The 19487-nt window shown below is 54.8% G+C and overlaps 2 protein-coding genes and 1 long non-coding RNA gene across 8 annotated transcripts in view; 1 reads left to right on the top strand and 2 right to left on the bottom strand.

Annotated features, from left to right (window-relative positions):
* Positions 1–14536, top strand: part of PCNX2 (pecanex 2) — a 293795-nt gene extending 279259 nt beyond the window's left edge. For all 6 annotated transcript variants that reach the window (XM_021074292.2, XM_084996835.1, XM_084996833.1 and 3 more), the window contains 6 exons: positions 972–1116; positions 2023–2253; positions 2957–3231; positions 3933–4117; positions 11811–12259; positions 13584–14536. In XM_021074292.2, the coding sequence (XP_020929951.2) occupies positions 972–1116; positions 2023–2253; positions 2957–3231; positions 3933–4117; positions 11811–12259; positions 13584–13745 (1447 nt within the window). In that variant the 3' untranslated portion in view covers positions 13746–14536. The remainder of the gene's footprint in view (positions 1–971; positions 1117–2022; positions 2254–2956; positions 3232–3932; positions 4118–11810; positions 12260–13583) is intronic.
* Positions 1–19487, bottom strand: part of LOC146396806 (uncharacterized) — a 769570-nt gene that overhangs the window by 524692 nt on the left and 225391 nt on the right. The gene's annotated exons all lie outside the window — the stretch shown is intronic.
* Positions 17252–19487, bottom strand: part of NTPCR (nucleoside-triphosphatase, cancer-related) — a 30561-nt gene continuing 28325 nt past the window's right edge. The window contains exon 5 of the mRNA XM_021072791.2: positions 17252–17887. Within this exon, the coding sequence (XP_020928450.2) occupies positions 17819–17887 (69 nt within the window). The 3' untranslated portion in view covers positions 17252–17818. The remainder of the gene's footprint in view (positions 17888–19487) is intronic.

Consider the following 19487-nt stretch of genomic DNA (forward strand, 5'->3'; position numbering starts at 1 on the left):
CCTGGGTCCATCCAGAAGGTAAAGGACCCAGATTGTGAAAGGAAGCCCTCAGGCGCCTCCTCTTTCCTCCCCAGGTAATGCTCAATTCCATCTCTAGAAAAACCTAGCGACAGAAAACCTGGACAATCCTGTGAAATCCAGCCATTTCTACCCCCTCTATTGTGCTGCATCCATCTCAGGCATTAAAAAGAAGGTAGCGGAAGTTCCTGTTGTGATGCAGCGGAATTGAATCTGACTAGCGACCATGAGGTTTTGGGTTCGATTCCTGGCCTCACTCAGTGGTTTAAGGATCCAGCATCGCCCTGAGCTGTGGTGCTGGTCACAGCGAGGCTCAGATTTGGTGTTGCTGTAGCTGTGGTGTAGGCTGGCAGCTATGGCTCTAATTTGACCCCTAGCTTGGGAACTTCCAAGTGCCACGGGTGCAGCCCTAAAAAGAAAAAACAAAACAAAAGAGGGTGGGATTGGTAGATGGATGTTCCCTGAAAATCTAAATCTAAATCTAAAGGGCGAATCTGAGATTTAATTATGCGTCATTTTCTCTCTCCATATGGTGGTAGGATCTGATCTTTATTAAGAGTGACATAGCCCAAAAGTGCTATCCAGAAACGTAGAGAAGACAGATGGAAGGGCCAGGGCTCTTCCCCAAACCTCCCTCCTGAAAAGTGGAGGCCCCAGGGCTGCTGGGCCAGACTGGCAGCCAGCCCAGACCAGGATCTCCACTGTCGCACTCACGGATCCAGTGTGTCAGTGCCTCTTCCTGGAGGTTGACCATTGCGGCAGTTGTCACGAGGGAGGGTGCAAAAGAGGGGCTGCAGGGTCAGGCGTTTGGTGGAACACCTGCTGGCTCAGCCTAGAGACATTAAGATGCTTCTTGAGATGACACACGGGAGACCCAAGCCTGCTCTGGGTGACCAGATGCTGAATAACCTCGCTCCCGGTGAACCAGCAGTCACTTGACTTTTGTTTCACAGCCTGGACTCCTTCCTGTATGGCCTCCACGCCCTCTTCAAAGGTGACTTCAGAATTACAGCCCGAGATGAGTGGGTGTTTGCAGACATCGACCTGCTGCACAAAGTCGTTGCCCCAGCTCTCAAGATGTCCCTGAAGCTGCACCAGGTAAACATCCCTTAAAAAAAAAAAGTCGGAAGTTCCCATTGTGGCACAGTGGAAACGAATCCGACTAGCATCCATGAGGATTCAGGTTCAATCCCTGGCCTCACTCAGTGGGCTGGGGATCCAGGGTTGCCATGAGCTGTGGTACAGGTTGCAGATGCAGCTTGGATCCAGCGGTGCTGTGGCTGTGGCTGTGGCGTAGGCCAGCGGCTGCAGCTCTGATTTGACCCCTAGCCTGGGAACTTCCATATGCTACAGATGTAGCCCTAAAAAGCAAAAAAAAAAAAAAAAAAAAAAAAAAAAAAAAAAAAGGTGGGATTCTCACTGTGGTGCAATGAGATTGGAATGTATTGGGAGCACCGGGTCACAGGTTCAATCCCCGGCCCGGTGCAGGCAGTTAAGGACCTGGTGTTGCTGCAGCTATGGCTTAAGTGAAAACTACGGCTTGGGAACTCCATATGCAGCCAACAAAGAAAAAAGAAAGCAAAAAAAAAAGTGTAAGTCCAATACATTAGGGGAAAAAATGACCTTTCAAAAACACAGTCCTCTCCCTTGGCATGACCTTGGTGAGTGGGCTTCTTACTTAGCAAGTAAGCCTTCAGGCATCGAATGTTCTTGACGTGACCAGTGGCAATTTGCCCTCGAGAGCCCTTAGGAGGTGGGATGGACGAGGGGACTGGGCTGGAGGAAATGACATCAGAAGTGCCCACACTGTATGGAAAAGCCATAGGAACATAAGCCACAAGCTCTAGTCCTGTCAAGGCGCTGGGATGTCGAGATGTCGCTGGAGGTAGATGTGGCCTTGAGGCTGCCGGCCCCCCCCCGCAGCCCCATCTCGTTGCCATGTGCACCCCTGCCCGGGGACCAACTCTCCAGGCCTCCTGACCACAGATGGACTGCCTCCCGCAGGACCAGTTCACTTGCCCAGACGAGTATGAAGACCCGGCCGTGCTCTATGAGGCCATCCAGTCCTTTGAAAGGAAAGTGGTGATCTGCCACGAGGGTGACCCTGCCTGGCGGGGTGCTGTGCTGGCCAACAAGGAGGAGCTGCTGACCCTGCGGCATGTGGTGGATGAGGGCGCAGACGAGTACAAGGTCATCATGCTCCACAGAAGCTTCCTGAGCTTCAAGGTGATCAAGGTACGGCAGCCACCTTTCCCGGCGGGCGGAATGTGGGAAGAAATGGGACAAGTTGGCCCCTGTGCTGGTGTCCACACAGTCTGGGCGTAATAAACTTTGCCCAGCATGTGGGGGGCGGGGGCAGGCTGTACATCGCTGTCGGAGCCACTTCCTGCCCAGAGAGCCGGTGCAGAGGTGAGTCTTTTGACAAGAAGTCCTTTGACTAGACTCACGTGTAGCTGAGGATCTAGCTTATTATATCATTATTGTTTTTTGGCCACACCCTCGGCATGTGGAAGTTCCCTGGGGCAAGGACCCAGTGCCAGCTGCAGTTGCAACTTATGCCACAGCTGCAGCAACACCAGATCTTTAACCCACCGCACTGCAAAGGAACTTCCTCGCTTATTCTTCAAGACTTTCAAATTCTCTAAAATTCCAGACCTCCCTTTCATGACCTGTTCCTGGACCCAAGAACTCTCTTTGCAGAGATTTTCCTTTTCACAGAGCTTCAGACCAACCGGCTGAAACAGAGCCTTACTCTGTTCTTATTTGATCTGTTTCCCCATAAAAAGAGCATCACATCCACCTTGCAGGGCTGTCATTCCGATTTGACCCATGAAAGCTTCAGGCCAAAAAGCTTTCTGGGTATCAGGTATTCAGATTCAGGGCCAACATCCAGCAGCCGGGCCATCTGCTCCTCTCCCCGTGTCCTCCTGCCCCGCAGGTGAACAGGGAGTGTGTCCGAGGACTCTGGGCGGGGCAGCAGCAAGAGCTCATCTTCCTCCGCAACCGCAACCCTGAGCGCGGCAGCATCCAGAACAACAAGCAGGTCCTCCGAAACCTAATTAATTCCTCCTGTGACCAGCCCCTGGGCTACCCCATGTACGTCTCCCCGCTAACCACATCCTACCTAGGGACCCACAGGCAGCTGAAGAGCGTGTGGAGCGGACCCGTCACTTGGGATGGCATCAGGGCATGGTTCCGAACCAAGTGGTTAAGGTGGGTGTTCGCAGCCCACGCGGGCTTTGTCTGGAGGCGGGCTGGGGGGGCGGCTGGAGCTCCGGGTCTTCTGGATGGAATTTCACCCTCCATCCCTGTTATCTTCTGTGATTAAAACCTCCCCGCCCACGTGTCCGCCGACCCATAGTTGGTTTCAACAAGCAGCCTCCGGTGATGGTTCCGGGGGAACCTTGGCAGAGTCTGTCTCCCTCCAGCTGTCGCGGGCTGAGACTTGGGCTTGAGTCCTGGCAGAATGGCTGGGCCTGTGGGTCTCTGGGAGTCACTGTTCCACATCTGCGGCTGCGAACCTGCCTGAAGGCCCCTGCCCTGCCCCTCCGTCTCCCCAACACTCACTTGGCATCCCATTGTCTTCTTACCCGGTTGTAACAACGTCCCTAGTTGGTTGGAAGGAATTCTAAGATGTTTTGCCTAAATCCGGCAGAGCTCCTTGTGGAGGCTCAAAGCTGAGGATTTCTGTGAGAGGTGGAGCCGGCAGCTGATCCATCCAGGTGCCATGTATTCATTTATCCAACACTGAGGTTTGGGGAATAGTCGCCCCCGCTCTCCACCTGCCTCCCAGGTGCGCTGCTCACCTGCAGAGCGTGGTCTGCCATCCTGATTTGGACATGGATGTGGTGGGGCCATGAGGGGAATTAGAAACGTTTTGGTGAAGAACCCTGAAGCTTTTCTCCGTGTCCCAGGATGCGGAAGGAGTGTGATGCGGGCACGCAGGGCGCTGGCCACATTGAGGATGTGGACGGAGGGGGCGCTCGGCCCGCAGGCGGCAGCAGTGCCCCCAGTGGTGAGAGCCGGGAGAGCAGCTCAGAACAGCCCAGAAAGGAAGGGGCCCGCCACTGGTCGCCCTGTGAAGGGCCACGGAGGGCAGGTAGGTGCAGCGGGGCCTCGTGGTTACTGATGTAGCCTCCTTTGGTCCAGCCGGCCAACACCGTTGGATAGGTTGTCATTCTAACCTGAGAACCCCTTCATGCAGGAAAAATCAGTATTGGGCCAAAGGACTCCCCAAATATATTGACTCTTATAGGTTCTACTTAGAACTCTCTCTGTCTTAGATTCAGTGTTTATCTTTTATCCATCTGTCTGGCCATTACCTCAGCCGGCCATCCCTCTGTCTGTCCATCGGTCCAGTGGTCACTCCCTTCCATTCCATCTCTCACTCACTCAGTGACCACTGGGTGGTGTTCCTCTGTGTGGTGGCGCCTCTGTCTTATGAGTTGATCCACCCCCTCCAAGTGTGTTGGTGAGGCAGCCAGGCGACTGCATCCTCTGCCTGCTCTGCTGCTGTCACCTGCCTCCACTTACACCTGACATTTCAGAGCAGAAGGAAAGAGAAGGGAGGTAGCAGAAGGGAATGCAGGAGGTGGCTTGGTCCAAGTTTGGGCTGAGTGTCAAGTTTAAAATCACATTTAAACTAAGGCCCAGCTAATTTGGCTCAACCAGTTGGGTGTCGTTCCACTACCCCACTCCACTGGGAGAAGGGGGCTGGGTTAGAAAAGGCAACCCTGGGAGTTCCCATCGTGGCTCAGCGAAAACAAATCTGACTAGCATCGGGAAGAAGCAGGTTCGATCCCTGGCCTCATTCAGTGGGATAGGATCCGGTGTTGCCGTGAGCTGTGGTGTAGGTCGCAGGTGTGGCTCGGATCTGGCTTTGCTGTGGCTCTGGCGCGGGCCTGCTGCTGTAGCTCCGATTTGACCCCTAGCCTGGGAACCTCCATATGCTGAGGCTATGGCCCTAAAAAGACAAAAACAAAACAAAACAACAACGAAAAAAGAAAAAAGAAAAGGCGACTCTGAGGGGCCTTTTCAAAGGACTGGATGGCCTTGTAGAGCATGGCTGGGTCTTCATACTTGTTTGGGCAAGTGAACTGGTCCTGCGGGAGGCAGTCTGTCTGTGGTCAGGAGGCCCGGAGAGCTGGTCCCCGGGCTGGTGTGCACATGGCAACGAGGCTGGGGGTCCTCAAGGCCACATCCACCTCCAGATCTCAGGTTCCTCAGAATGGATGGAGGCCACCTCGTCATCCTGACACCCCGGCGGGACTCTTTCCAGGCCCTGCCAGCGCTGGCATGGCTGCGCTTGTGAACAAGGGAAGAGGCATCTCATGGAGTCAGAGCTGGTCCGGGACGCCCACATCCTGCTCTCGAAAAGCCTGTGTGCCTCCTCCAGCCAGACCCTGCCTCCCCCGTACCCGGATCCAGCCTCTCTAGTTCAGACCAGTCACTTGGACAGAAATGCCGAACACTCAGGCATTTCTCCATTCGGAAACTACCCTGCATTTCCCCATCTAGAAAATCACATCTGTGCCTGGGCAGGGGGAGGGGTAGGGGCAAAGAACAGATACATGTCCTTCCCTGTGCTGGAGAGGCTGACGATCTGGGGAAAGAAGGGGCTGCAGTGCGTTCCCAGGGGGGCATTACTCTGGCCACTGCACCCTCCCCCCACTCCCCCGCAGAGGCTCAGAGAGCTGGCAGGGGACCCCCTGTGCCCTTCCCCACCCCAAACAGAGGGTGAGCCTCTCTCAGTCAGTGTCGGGCAGCCCTGCCAACCGCCCTGATCATAAACCTCTTTCCCGCACACCAGCCACGGTGCTGGTACATTCTGACTCAGGACATCCTCCTGTTGAATCATGGCTTCCCGGATCCCTCAGAACAAACCCGTGTTCCTTTGCTAGGGAGCTGCAGCAAAGCACTGCAAACCAAGTGGCTGTGACAAGATCCAGGCATCAGCCCGACTGCTACCTCCTGAGGCCATGACGGACAGTCTGGCGCAGGCATCTCTGGGGGCTTTGTGGGTGGTCTTGGGCGTCCCTCATCTTGTAGGGGCTCATCCTGACCTCTGTCTTCGTCTTCACAGGGCGTTCTTCCTGTGTACGTGCCTGTGTCCCAATGTCCCCTTTGATGAGGACACCAGTCGTATCGCATGAGGCCACCCTACTCCAGGATGACCCTGTCTTAACTAATCACACCTGCAACAGCCCTATGTCCAAATAAGGTCACGTCCTGAGGCTCTAAGATTAGGACTTCAGTGTAGGAACTGGGGGGGCATAGGCAACTGGGCCCTCGCCTGTCCTGCAGGGCCCCCTGTGATCCACATCCCCCTCCAGCTGGCTCCCTTGCCACCCCTCACCCACGCTCAGCCCCCCCTCCTCCAGGCCTCTGCAGCTGCTGCTTCCTCTGGCAGGACATGCCTCTCCCAGCCTGGGCTCAGCCTCTGTGTCGCTGTGTCAGCCCATGTGTATCAGGGCCAGTGAGCCATGCTCCTGCACCAGGACAGCCAAGCGAGCTATGCGGGGAAGCGGGGAGGAGAACAGGGGGCGGCCCTCATTCCTCAGGGCTGGGGACAGGAATGCACACAGACATGCCAGCCCACTGTCCCCCCACAGCCACGCCCAACCAGGGCCTGTGCGTGGATGGACCCCCTTGTCTGCACGTCCATGCCCCATCCTCACCCTGCCCGCTGCTCCCTGCCCCGCCTCAGGCCTCAGGGCACAACCTGTGAAGGCCCAAGGCCCACGCTGGGGGCGGAGCCTGGGGAAAGGTCTGCGGAGGCTCCGGATCCTGCAGGGTCTTCTGGAGATGAGAGTGTGGGGGAGCAGGCCAGCGCATCCCTTGTGTCCACAGCCTCCTGGCCCTATGGGGAGAGATGGGCAGAGCTGGACCCCCTGAAGTGCTGGGGGGCCCTCAGGGCTAAGGTGTGCTGATGCTGGCCGAGTGGATGGTCCACACCCCCTACTCAGCCGCCCCCTCTAGGGCTTCACTAGGGGCGGGGCTGTCAGGCGTTTGGTCACAGGAGGCCCAGGTGAGGCTCACCTGCAGCCAGCCTCCGACGATCACAGCCATGAGTGAAGAGCCAGCAGCTGCTGGCCGGCTTGTCCTTGTAGCCCAAGCCCCCTGTAGAACCCCACAGGGCTCCAGCTTCATGCTCTCCTAGTGATGCCTTGTGGGCGGGGCGCTGGCCACAGCAAGTGGTTCTGGTCCTGGGAAGAAAGGGGCCCCAAAGGGCATTTGCCTGTCTCCTACCCCCACAAAGGAGGACCATGCCTTGGTCCCCAGAGGCTCTCCCTAGAGCATCCAGGCGGCTCTGCATGCAGTCCAGCTGGTCCACTGAGGGATGCAAGAGGGACCACCTTTCAGATCATCAGGCTTAGGGTCCCCCAGGGGGCCAGTGGATCCTGGGGGTGAGGGTGGCAGAGATGGTCCCTCCTGCCCTTCCTGGCATCCTCTTGTCTCAGCAGCTGCTAGGGCTCCATCCTGCCTGAGGGCCCACGGGGGAGGCATCCCCAAATCTTCCCAGGAGAGCCTCATGGCAGGTGGCATAAGCTGAACACCCTTTCTGGGGGGTCGGTGGACAGGGCTGGGGTCCAGACCTGCCTTCAAAAGAATGACACATGTGAGGTGGTTTGCTTGAAACCAGCCACTGGGACTCCCAGGCCCACCTCTAAACAGCAGGGGGAGGAGTTCCCTTCGTGGCGCAGTGGTTAACGAATCTGACTAGGAACGATGAATTTGTGGGTTCGATTCCTGGCCTTGCTCAGTGGGTTAAGGGTCCGGCGTTGCCGTGAGCTGTGGTGTAGGTTGCAGATGCAGCTCAGATCCCGAGTTGCTGTGGCTCTAGCGTAGGCCAGCGGCTACAGCTCCAATTAGACCCCTAGCCTGGGAACCTCCATATGCCGCAGGAGCGGCCCAGAAAAGGCAAAAAAAAGACAATAAATAAATAAACAATCAAACAAACAGCAGGGGGATCTGGGGACATCCAGGGCACAACAGCCCTGGGAGACATCCAGAAAGGCCCAAAGTTGGGAAAGAGACAGCCTGCCTCCCCTACACCAGGACACAGACACCTCCTCCTGCCCCCAGAAAACTGAAACGTCCCCTTTTTTACTATCAATGGTTCTAATGGCCAACGTGAGGAAGTGACCCACCCAAATTGTCTGGGGTTAACTCTGTTCCCACTCAGGAACTTAAGACACTCTGGGTTCCAGGGCCAGGTGAGTTTTGCAGGTTGGGCCCTCGTTGGCCCATCGGCATGTCCTGGGCTGAGCCTGCAGAAAGGATGCTGTCCGAGAGGCAGGGCGGAGGTGGAGGGTGGAAGGTGGTAATTTGAACAGTTAGGACCCCTGTGCTCTGCCCCAAGGGAGGGAGTCCCCGGCGCGGAGGTGGACCACCTGACTCTCCTGCCAGGGCAGGACTGAGAAGCCCAGCCAAGTAGCAGTGATGGAGCCATGGGAATCAAATTCCAAGCACAGGGATCTTGTTTTACTCACAGCACCCCAGGCTCAATGCCCATAACTGGGGTCCCCACCGCTCCCTCACTTCCTTGGTCCCTGCCTCAGTTCCCAGCTGAGTAACCCAATCCTGGCCCTTGCCAGACACCCAAAGGACTGGGGTCCCAGGTGGCCACGCTGAGCGTGGCTGCCCTTCAGGCCTGGCTGGCGTGCCCTCACGCCTGGTGATTGGGCACTCACTGGGCAGCCCCAGCCATGGCCTGACAACCCAGTCTTGCTGGAAGGGGACAGGCTTGCCGGTGGAGGCCGGTGGCCTGCTTGCTGAGAGCAGTTAGGAATTCATGTCTGTTCTGAAGCCCAAGGTGGACAGGAAGACTGCACCTTTTACTAGTTAAGATTTGCACCAGCTTTCAGATAATAATCCAAGATGAAGGCGTTGTACCAAGACAATGAACCAAGGAAGGTGATTTATATGGATTTCAACCCAAGTTCTAAGGAGATTTCCCCTAGAAACACTTGTAATTTGGTAATGAAGTAATTGCAAAGTTAAGCTATAAAATAATGATCCCAAGTAGCATAAATGCATTTAGTCTGGTTTCTTACTTGTTCCATTTGCAAAAGTAATTAAAAAAAAAAAGAGTGACCCCCCCCCGCAAAAAAAAACCTAAGAAAATCTGAAGCAGTGAGATGGGGGGCGTGGTCAGCCCTTCTTGAATAGAATACAGACACTCCCCTCTGACACACAGATGGGCTTTGTCCCTGCGTGACTGGAATTAACTGGGACATTCCCCCATCAAGCCCCGGTGGTCGATGCAGCATCAAAATCACTGTCATGCAGATGAATGTGGAGAATTTGGGAGCAGCAATCAGCGTTAGAGTATAAATCACACACAGATGTTTGGCCTTGCCAGACTCTGAATAAACTAACAGATAGCCATCTCTGGTCTTAATTCTGATTCGTCAGGCTCCCCTTCTCCCTTCTCTACCTTCCTCTAAAGAATAACATACTGAGCTCTTGAGCAGGGACCATTCAGATGGTCCCCACCCAGGGGGAGCCCTGGACCTAGGGGCGTGGGGGCTGCTGTACTCACCCAGGAGCCTGTAAGCTGCATCTTGGCACATGGGGGTTGTGTGGGGGGGGAACGCTGATTTCTCAGCAGACAGGCGTTGAGGGGAGGGAGCCAGGTGGGAGCCCCAGAACCCTCTGGAAAGGAGACCCCACATCACAACAGGCACATTGCACTAGGAGGGTCTGTGTGAGGCCGAGGGGCCCTTTTAGCCAGTCAGTTGCCCCTGGGAGGGGCAGGGCTGGTCCATATTAACATTTCTTCCCTAAGGAGTTGGCTCCCCTAGACAAGCATTTCAGAAAATCACCGGATACACAGTTAAAAATTAGGGCACTTGGGAGTTCCCGCTGTGGCACAATTTGATCAGCAGCACCACTGCAGCTCTGGGACGCAGGTTCGATCCCCGGCCTGGCACAGTGGGTTAAGGATCCTGTGTTGCTGCAGCTGCGGCATAGATCACAACAGTGGCTCGGACCTGATCCCTGGTCTGGGAACGCCATGTGCCTTGGGCAGCCAAAAAAGAAAAAAAAAAAAAAACTTGTTAAAAAATAATAATAATTTGGGCACCTGGGGGGGAGGTGACAGCCATTGGGGGTACCACCCTGCAGTCCTCTCTATTTTTTAATTTTTTTCTGATTTCATGTCACTGTAGCCACTCCAGGGGACATGCCAATAAAGCAATTAGTAGCACTGTGATGTCTCTAGCTGCCCCCTTCAAAATAATATTTTAAAATTAGTCCCTAGTGATTATTGAGAGGCTTAAGCTAAGGAATCGAGTGTTCTAGCAAGCGCCAGGACCAAAATCCCTGGGCAGTCCAACACCTGGGTCAAAAACAGCCTAGGTTTTTTGTTTGTTTGTTTGTTTGTTTTTGTCTTTTTGCCATTTCTTGGGCCTCTCCCGTGGCATATGGAGGTTCCCAGGCTAGGGGTCTGATCGGAGCTGTAGCCACCGGCCGACGCCAGAACCACAGCAACGCAGGATCTGAGCCAAGTCTGAGACCTACACTACAGTCACGGCAACGCCGGATCCTTAACCCACTGAGCAAGGCCAGGGATCGAACAGTCAGCCTCATGGTTCCTAGTCAGATTCGTTAACCATTGAGCCACGGTGGGAACTCCAATGGCCTAGTTTTGACAGGTCTCAGCAAGAGGGACCCTGAGGGGAGGGACCGCTGGCAAAAGGGAACTGCGAGCCACTCCAACCCACTGGGGGTCCTGATAGATGTGGAACGCAGGCTGTGCATGCCTGCGCAGGGCCGCTGAGGGCTTCCTCTCAGAGACCTTGATCTGGAGCGGAGACTTTGCTAGAGAAAAAGGCCTCAGCCTGGGGTTCAAGCCTTTCCCCCCCCCACTTTGAAGGCACCTAAAAATCATACCAACTTGCATGTTTGACCTTTATCACTTCCTATCAGAGGAGCCCAGGAGGAGCTGAGGCAGGAACAAGATGGGATTAGCTTGATGATGCCATGTTGTGGGTTTGTTCAGGATGGAGGCAGCCAGGGATGCAGGACTTTGGTGCTAAAGCAGGACAGGCCTAAGCAAACCAGATGGACCCACCCCCGCCCTGGGTCAGCCCTTCAGGTCTCAGGCCTCAGTGGAGCCCAGCACTGGGCCCCCAGGCCTTCACCCCAGCCCAGAAGGCCAGCAAAGCAGGCCTCCCACCTCACCACACACACATGGACACTGGAGGCCACCTGCAGTGGCAACATGGCAACCTGGTCTGTTTTATTCTCCCTCTTTTTCTTCCTTCTTTCTCTCCTTCTCTCCTTCCTCTTTCTTTCCTTCTTTCTTTCTTCTTTCTTTCCCTTTCTTCCTTTTTTCCTCTTTCTTTCTCTTCTTTCTTCCTTTCTTTAGTTACTTTGCTTTCTTTTCTTTCTCTTTCCTTTTCTTTTTTCTTTTTCTCCCCTTTTCTTGTTCTTTTCTTTCACTTTCTCTCCTTTCTGTCTTTCTTGCTTTAGTTTCCCTTTTGAGAAAGCTCTGATTGACTACATAAGTGACTTCTGAATGCCCCTGCTGTTCCCTTCTTGCCCCTTAATTCCCGCTCTGATGTTTGTGTTTTATTTTTACACTGGAGTGTGACTGGTTTACAGTGTGTGAGCTCCAGGTGCACAGCACAGTGACTCAGTTACACATGTGTGTGTAGATACATGCGTATCTGTTTTCCTTGTCAGATTCTTGCCCCACATGGGTTATCACAGAACGTTGAGTCGAGCTCCCTGGGTTCTGCACCAGGCCCCTGTCACTCCCTGCCTCTCTCTGCTCTTCTTCACAGGCAGGAGGAAAGGCAGGAGTCAGTCGGTCCAGGCCCACAGGGCCTTAAGCCAAACACCGCCTGCCCCACGCTCGGCCGGCCCTGTGGTGGACAGCCACCCGGCCTTCCTGCAGACGTCCACGTCAGTCCACGAGCTGGCCCAGCGGCTCTCGGGCAGCCGGTTGTCCCTGCGCACCTCGGCTGCATCCCTGCACTCCCAGCCCCCGCCCGTCATCACCACCGGCCACCTGAGCGTCCGTGAGCGGGCCGAGGCCCTGCTCCGGTCCAGCCTGGGCTCGTCCACCAGCTCCACCCTGAGCTTCCTCTTTGGCAAGAGGAGCTTCTCGAGCGCCCTGGTCATTTCTGGACTCTCTGCCGCAGAGGGGGGCAACACCAGCGACACCCAGTCATCCAGCAGCGTCAACATCACCATGGGCCCCTCGGCCAGGGCCACCAGCCAGCCCACCAGGGTAAGGGATTTGGCGGGGTTGGGAGGGGACTCCTGGCCTGATGGCCCCGCCTTCTTGCCTGCAGGCACCCATCCCCTCCCCACAGGGGCCCCAGGTCATCAGACAGGAGGCAGTTGGGCTGCCTCTGAAGCCAACAGGATGCATGGAACCTGTTCTGTGGGGAATGACGTTGTTGGAGGGAGCCAGACGCCAGAGCCCCCTCACCCTTCGCCCGGGATGTGGGGGGCTTGCTCTCCATGGATCCATGCAGCAGGAGCACGTCTTGTTCCCTTCTCTTCGCATGTTCCTCTGGCCTGAGCAAGAGGAAACTACTGTAGTTAGTTTCCTAAATAAGCACTGTAGTTAGATTTTCATGGGTTCCTGACCACCAGATTTAAACGCAAAGCTGCCGAGATGGTTTTCTAATTTTACCTATTTAAAAGTTAGAAAAAGAGCATTTTGGAGTTTCTGTTGTGGCTCGGTGGGTTAAGAACCCGATATAGTGTCTGTGAAGATACAGGTGTGATCCCTGGCCTCGCTCAGTGGGTTAAGTATCTGGCATTGCCATGACTGTGGCATAGGTCCCAGCTACAGCTCTGATTGAACCCCTAACCCAGGAATTTCCATATGCCATGGGTGCAGCTGTTTAAAAAAAAAAAAAAAAAAGGAGTTTCTATCGCGGCTCAGCGATTAATGAGCCTGGCTAGCATCCATGAGGATGCAGCTTCAATCCCTGCCCTCGCTCAGTGGGTTAAGGATCTGGCATTGCCATGAGCTGTCATGTAGGCCACAGATGCGGCTTGGATCTGGTGTTGCTGTGGCTCTGGCATAGGCTGGCGGCTATAGCTCTGATTGGATCCCTAGCCCAGGAACCTCCATATGTGTGCAGTTCTGGGATTCTGGAAAATTGTCTTTCCCTCTCTCCAACCAGCATGGCTGGGTCCTTGGGACTATAGGCAGGCAGAATAAAAAGCCCTCTGCAGTACTACCATCTGGGGTCCAACCTGCAGGACTTGATTGTGCAGGGCTAAGTGTGTATGAAGTGATGTTGATCCAAACCCAGGAAATGCAGGCTCACAAGTGACATTTTACCCAAGGTCATCTCTTGCCAGATTCCCTGAGAAAAGGCTCCCTGTGTGCAGCACCCTCCACCCTGAGCACCCTGGCTCAGGCTTCACATCCTCAAGGGCCCCTTTGGTCCTCTGTAACTGGGCCTGACCCTGGACTCTGTCCGCAGGTTCCTGCCACATGGCGGGCGAGTCCCTACAGCAGTGGGGGTGGTGGGTCAGACAGACAGTCAGCCCTGCTGAGCCATCACTTGTTGCTTCTCTCGTCTCTTTGGAAGCACTTCTCTGAGCCGTGTGAACCCACAGAGGCCACGGAGCAGGGGCCACTTGGAGACCGCCCTCTGGCTGAGAGCCTGGGAGTGATGTGCAGAAGAGCGAGCCAGGAAGACATGGGCCTGGACGACACGGCCTCCCAGCAGAGTGCTTCCGATGAGCAGTAGTGGCGCTGGGGCTGGAGGAGCCATGCGGTTGGGTAGAGAGACGGAACCCCCCACGGTGTCTCCCCTGAGCTCCCCAAATCTAACAGAGCAAAGCCTGCAAGCCAGGAGACCCGTCCTGTGGGAATTGAGAGCATGTGGAAAACACAAGAACTTGATCTCAGGTTGCTGAAAGATATCTCACGGGATGACGACAAACCTTGACACCACATGCCTCCCTCCTGCCTCCCGTGGCCCCAGAGTGGCGGGGCGCGGGAGGCACAATTGCCAGAACTGGAAAATTCAAACGAAAGCCATGTAACATCTTAAGACAACTCAAGTAGAGCACATACATAACGCCTTCCTGCCCTGATGACGAGACAGCTGCATGCTCCACGATCGGCATTTTATACGTCACTGTTACCGTGACCATCAGCGGACAGCAGCGTGCATCACACCGCCAGCTGGTCCAATCCACATATAGAGAAAAATCACACTTTATAATATTTATGCAGATGTTAAGTATAAACCAGTGACAGCTTTACTGTGCGAAACGTGATAACGCATGCAGTCACGTCCAAAGCATCCTGGGAAAGGAGCCGACAGTCCCCAGCCATGTGAGTGCAGAGATCAAGGCAGGCGCGTGGAGGGCCAACTGGAATGATGCTCACTGCAGTCACAGCCACTTCCTGCAGGAAGCCAGGCCCTGTCTCGCCTCGCGCTCCTGTGTGCTTGCTTCCAAGCCACACCGTCCTTATGGTGTCACAGAACACACGCACATGCCTTTGTTTTTGGAATTAAAATGTTTATAATTACTGCTGTGGCCAGTTGTTTTGAGTTCTGAAACTGTTGTCATTTCTTAAAAAAAAAAAAAAAAATCTTGGAGTTCCCGTCGTGGCACAGTGGTTAATGAACCCGACTAGGAACCATGAAATTGCGGGTTCGATCCCTGCCCTTGCTCAGTGGGTTAAAGATCCAGCATTGCCGTGAGCTGTGGTGTAGGTCGCAGACGCGGCTCGGATCCTGTATTGCTGTGGCTGTGGTGTAGGCCAACAGCTGTAACTCTAATTCGACCCCTAGCCTGGGAACCTCCATATGCTGCAGGTGTGGCCCTAAAAAGACAAAACAAGAACAAAAATAAAAACAAGAAAAACAACCTTATTCTTCACTGTAAGAATGACATGTAGGCAAATTCTGAGAGGGCTTTTCTCATCTTAAGATTCCAGAGACCCTGGCTTCTCATGATGTGAGGGAGGAGGAAGAGGGCACAGAACAGAGTCCACGGATAACACCGTCACTGGCCTGGTGAGCCATCCCTTTGGGAAGACCACAATTAGAGACACTCAATCTAAAAAGAGCCACACAGATTTCTTAAAGGTATCTAGGATATGGAAGTGTAGGCAGAGGAAAGGTATGGCAGAGAATTCCTTCCCCCTTGGAACTACATGTAATTCTTTTTTTAAGTAAGGATTAGCAATTAAGAACAACAGGTGGGGTGAGTTCCCACCATGGCTCAGTGGTAACAAATCCTACCAGTACCCACGAGGATGAGGGTTCTATCCCTGGCCTCATTCAGTGGGTTAAGGATCAGGCATTGCCGTGAGCTGTGCTGTAGGTCATAGACGCGGCTCAGATCTGGCGTTGCTGTGGCTGTGGTGTAGGCTGGCAGCTGCAGCTCTGATTCAGCCCCTGGCCTGGGAACCTCCATATCCCTCAGGTGTGACCCTAAAAAGACAAAAACAAAACAAAAAGAGCCATAGGTGGGCTCTGTCATCAGAGACAGTGTGCCTGATTCTACGATCAGCAACCCCTGGAGATGCCCCCTTGCTTATTTCTGATTGATATGCAGATGCTGGTTTCAAGAGAAGCTAATAGACCCTCACTGCCACTCTCTCAGTTGGCCCCATGGAAGTTGGTGGGCAGCTCCCCAAATTGTCTTGGGCAACTTTGCAGCCAAGCCCTCAGGACTAAATGGCAGCTCTGAGCTGTTAGGGTGGCCTCTCCATGGTGGGTGTCCATTGAATTGAGTAAGAAAATGACCGATGTCCAGTGGTGACCCCCGGGTGCTCCGTGGACCTCCAGAAGTAAGAGTCACGGTTTCTGGACCATTCAAGCAAAGTATGAAGGAGCTCCCCACACCCTCCCAATATCGGGGGCCACGCTGCATGGGGGCTGGGCTGAGGAGACCCTCCACTCCCACCTCAACACGTCTGGCTTCGGCTTCAAGTGCCCCTTTCCTTCGAACCCTTTCCTTCTAATTTAAGACAAAATCAGTCTACTCCACAGTCGTGGCTGCAACTCTGAGCTCTGAAGGACAAGCAGTAGAAGGAAATGTCCCTTTATGCCTGGACAGGCCCCAGTGAACACAGAGCCCCTCCTGGGAGGCCAGCAAAGGCTCCCTCCTGAAGGGGTCTCAGCCCCAGTCTGGGTGCTAAGGGACGCAGCCCATACCTCCCCTAGCCGCCCTCTTCCTTGTGGAGGTGAGGGTTGCGTGGGGCTCGCTCAGGACAGCAGGAGGTGGAGAGTAGCTTTAGCGTGGGGCTGGGGTCCCCAGGCCTTTGTGAGAGGCCTCTACTGGCCTCAGAGGTCAATGCCACGCCAGTACTCGGGGGTCATAGGCCACACCTGTGGGCAGTCCCTCTTGTCCCACTGGGCACAGCTCAGGTCACACCCTGCCTGTCAGAGGTCGTGGGTGCGGCCTCCCCGATCCGCTCACCCGAGCATGGACACTGGGACAGAGACGCAGTCTTGCTTGTACGGGACCAGCCACTCTAAGCAGCAAGTTCTAACCTAGGAGACCCTTTGCAGCTGCGATCCCTCAAAGGCTTGGCCAGGGCAGACCAGGCTCAGAGAACCCCCGGGAAAGCGGGAGGAGGAGGGACTCTGTCCTAAAGCCTGTCACAGGCTGCAAACCACCGCCTGCAAACTATCATCTGGGTCTGGAGATGCCAGAGCTTCCTGTGCTGTCCACTGCCCCAGGGCCCAGTTCACAGGATGCCTTGCTCCACATGCCCAGGCCCATCAGGGGTCACAGACAAGGGCGTACCCCGCATCAGCACAAGCTGAGTTTGTAGTTAAGGCCAGTAGCTAAAAAATCCTGGAAACTCACAGGTCTCCACCAAAAATGGCCTAAAAACTCCGAGCTGTTTAGCCCTGGAATATCGCTAACCTGGGGGAGGGCAGACTTTATCCTCCATGAGTTCTTTAGTTCAGCAGCCTTTCTCTTTGAGAACCTCTGGGTCCTGCACTGTTAGTCTGGGCAGCCCCAGCCGTGGGACCCAGGCGGTCCCCACGGATCGTGTCACGGCCAATGGTGTACTCCTTCCAGGCTGTGGCAGCCTCTTATTTTGACGGCATTCACTCCCTTTTCCTGGAAGGGAAACGGGAAACAGAGAGGCTTAAGAACATGTCGAAATGAACGAGGCTGGAGTCAGGCTCTGATCTGAAGCGACAGAGCTGAGCCTGCTAAGTACCAGACGTAACCAACATGTCTACAGACCACTGATCCCGCCCATACAAGGACTCACATGTCAGCAACCAGCACATTATTTTTATTTTTATTAAGCCATAATCAAACAAACAATAAGAGATGAGTGGGGGGGGACCTAAAATGGCTTTTTTTGAAATACTAATTTTTTAAAGTCAAATAACTGTTATCACGCTAAGCTGCATGAGACTGCAGCTGCTCCTGGAGAGGGTTTAATTTCCATGACATGCAAAGCTGAAGGCAGGGAACTCTCTTCTCCCTCTTCCCCGAGCACATTTATAAACTTCAGTGGGGGCAAATTCCATCTAATACTCCGAAAATCATTTCTCATTTCATAATGTACCCAAATCATACGCCCAACTGCAAGAAGAAATAAACAGAGAGCTCTCCGCATAAATAAGCCACGGTGGATTGTTAATCTTGTAGAGTCAATCCAGCATTAAGGCTAATTTGATCTTGTAAACATTTTATGGCAAACAGCTGTTGGGCTTTCCTTGGCAAAGCCTCCAAGGTTTCATAAAAGCCGAAGGCATAAAACCCTGACAGGCAGGGCCCTCAGGCTCCTCTCGCAGGAATGGCTTCGTGTTGAGAAAAGCTGGGACCATCGTCTTCACTTCCTGCCGCTCTGCACACATGCCACAATCTCTGGCAGAAGGTGGTTTCTGTTGTCCTTGGTGACCTGTGGGAAGAAGCGATAGAGCGGGCTTCAGGGTCTCTTTCCTTCCCTTCAGTGACCTACTCTGCCAGGGGACATCCTAAAGGAAAAGCCCAAAAGAAGAGGGGAGGGACAGGAAGCCTGGCTCTCCTTCAGGCCTCTGAGAACAGGCCAGAGAGGGGCACGAGTCCCACCACCAGCTTCACAGAAGCTGCACTCCAACAGTGACACGAAAGTGGGTTTCGATGATGAATGGATTTTAACCGTGGAAGGAGCCATGACCTGCATGCAGCCAGTAGGAGGCGCTCTGGGAGGGGCGATGGGAATGCAGGCTGGGGCGTGGCCCTGAGTGCAACCTGACCTGGACAGAAGGGGTCTGAGTGAAGCCAGTGGAAGCCTCCCTGCCCCCGGAGGTGGGAAGTCGCCCCGAGGCGGGCTGTCCCCCTGAGGTGGGAAGGGCCTGCCCCCCAGCAGCCACCCTGCATTGAGTCCCACCTGGGTGCTCAGATGCTCCAGGTCAGTAATCTATTCGTCTCTCCATGAGCTCAGGAGCTCCGACACCAGGCAACTCTGCACCTGGACATGAGGAGCCCAGAGAAGTGCAGGGACTGAGACCCCAGAGGCGTGGGGCCCAGTGAAGGCCAGAACCCAGGCCCCAGCACCCCTGGGTGCTACCTCTGTGATCAACATGTCACAAAAACAAACACAAGTAACTGAGTTTATTCAAGCTTCACCTGATGATCTGTTTTATTTTTCTTTCTTCCACTGCACATGTCCAGTGAGTACAACTAGGGCATCCAGACGCTGCTGGGGTGCTGGACGGAGGGTGCTCCCCCAGTGAGGGCAGGCCCTCCCTTCTCCCAGCCGGCATATGGCTCAGGCCACATTCAACACCACTGTCAGTGGGCGTGCTGTGGGGGATGGCCAGATGACTCAGACCAGGACCTTGACCTCATGGAGCTGGAAGCGCACACAGAGGTTGTGCCTGACAGGTGGACACGGGGAAAAAGGGCCTGAGCAGAATCGCGGTGCCAGGAGGCGCGTGCAGCTGGAAACCCCAGTGGGTGCAGTGTGCATGGTCCCCGGGAGGAGGGCCGGCTGCTCCGGCTGCAGACCTCACCCACCGCATGGCGCAGTGTTAGGAGGAGCATGTGGTGGTCCTCGTGCCCTGTGCGCACCCGTCCTTCCTATGAGATGGCAGTGACTCTCCTGTGGGGAGACCCCGGTGCAGGAAGCCAGCCCTTGGTCACGGGGTGCAGGCTGTGCCCTGGAGGACTTCTGAGAATCTGCATCCTGATGTGGTGAACCAAGCAGCAAGTGGCAGTGGATGGGCCCCTGATACTGGTGTCCACTGTCCACTGGTCCTGGGCAGCTCTGGCTCCACTGACAGAAGACCCATCCACTTGATCATCACTTTGATGACCAACTACACAGCTTTGTGAGGCTCCCTGTTGCTGTTCTTGCTTAAATTAGCCGAAGTCCATGTCTGCTGTGAGCACAACAGGGGAATCCCTGATGCAGGAGGAGGAAAGGGGAGGCGGGGAGCTGATGGTGGGAGGCGGCAGCATGAAGGACAGTGGACACGCTGGGGCACCAGCTCCCCCACAACCCCACTGGGAAGAAT

Source organism: Sus scrofa, chromosome 14 (assembly GCF_054392235.1).
Source record: "Sus scrofa isolate SSC_HxYL_T2T_F1_AM1 chromosome 14, Sscrofa_HxYL_maternal_Yorkshire_Landrace_v2.0, whole genome shotgun sequence".
Taxonomy (NCBI): domain Eukaryota; kingdom Metazoa; phylum Chordata; class Mammalia; order Artiodactyla; family Suidae; genus Sus; species Sus scrofa.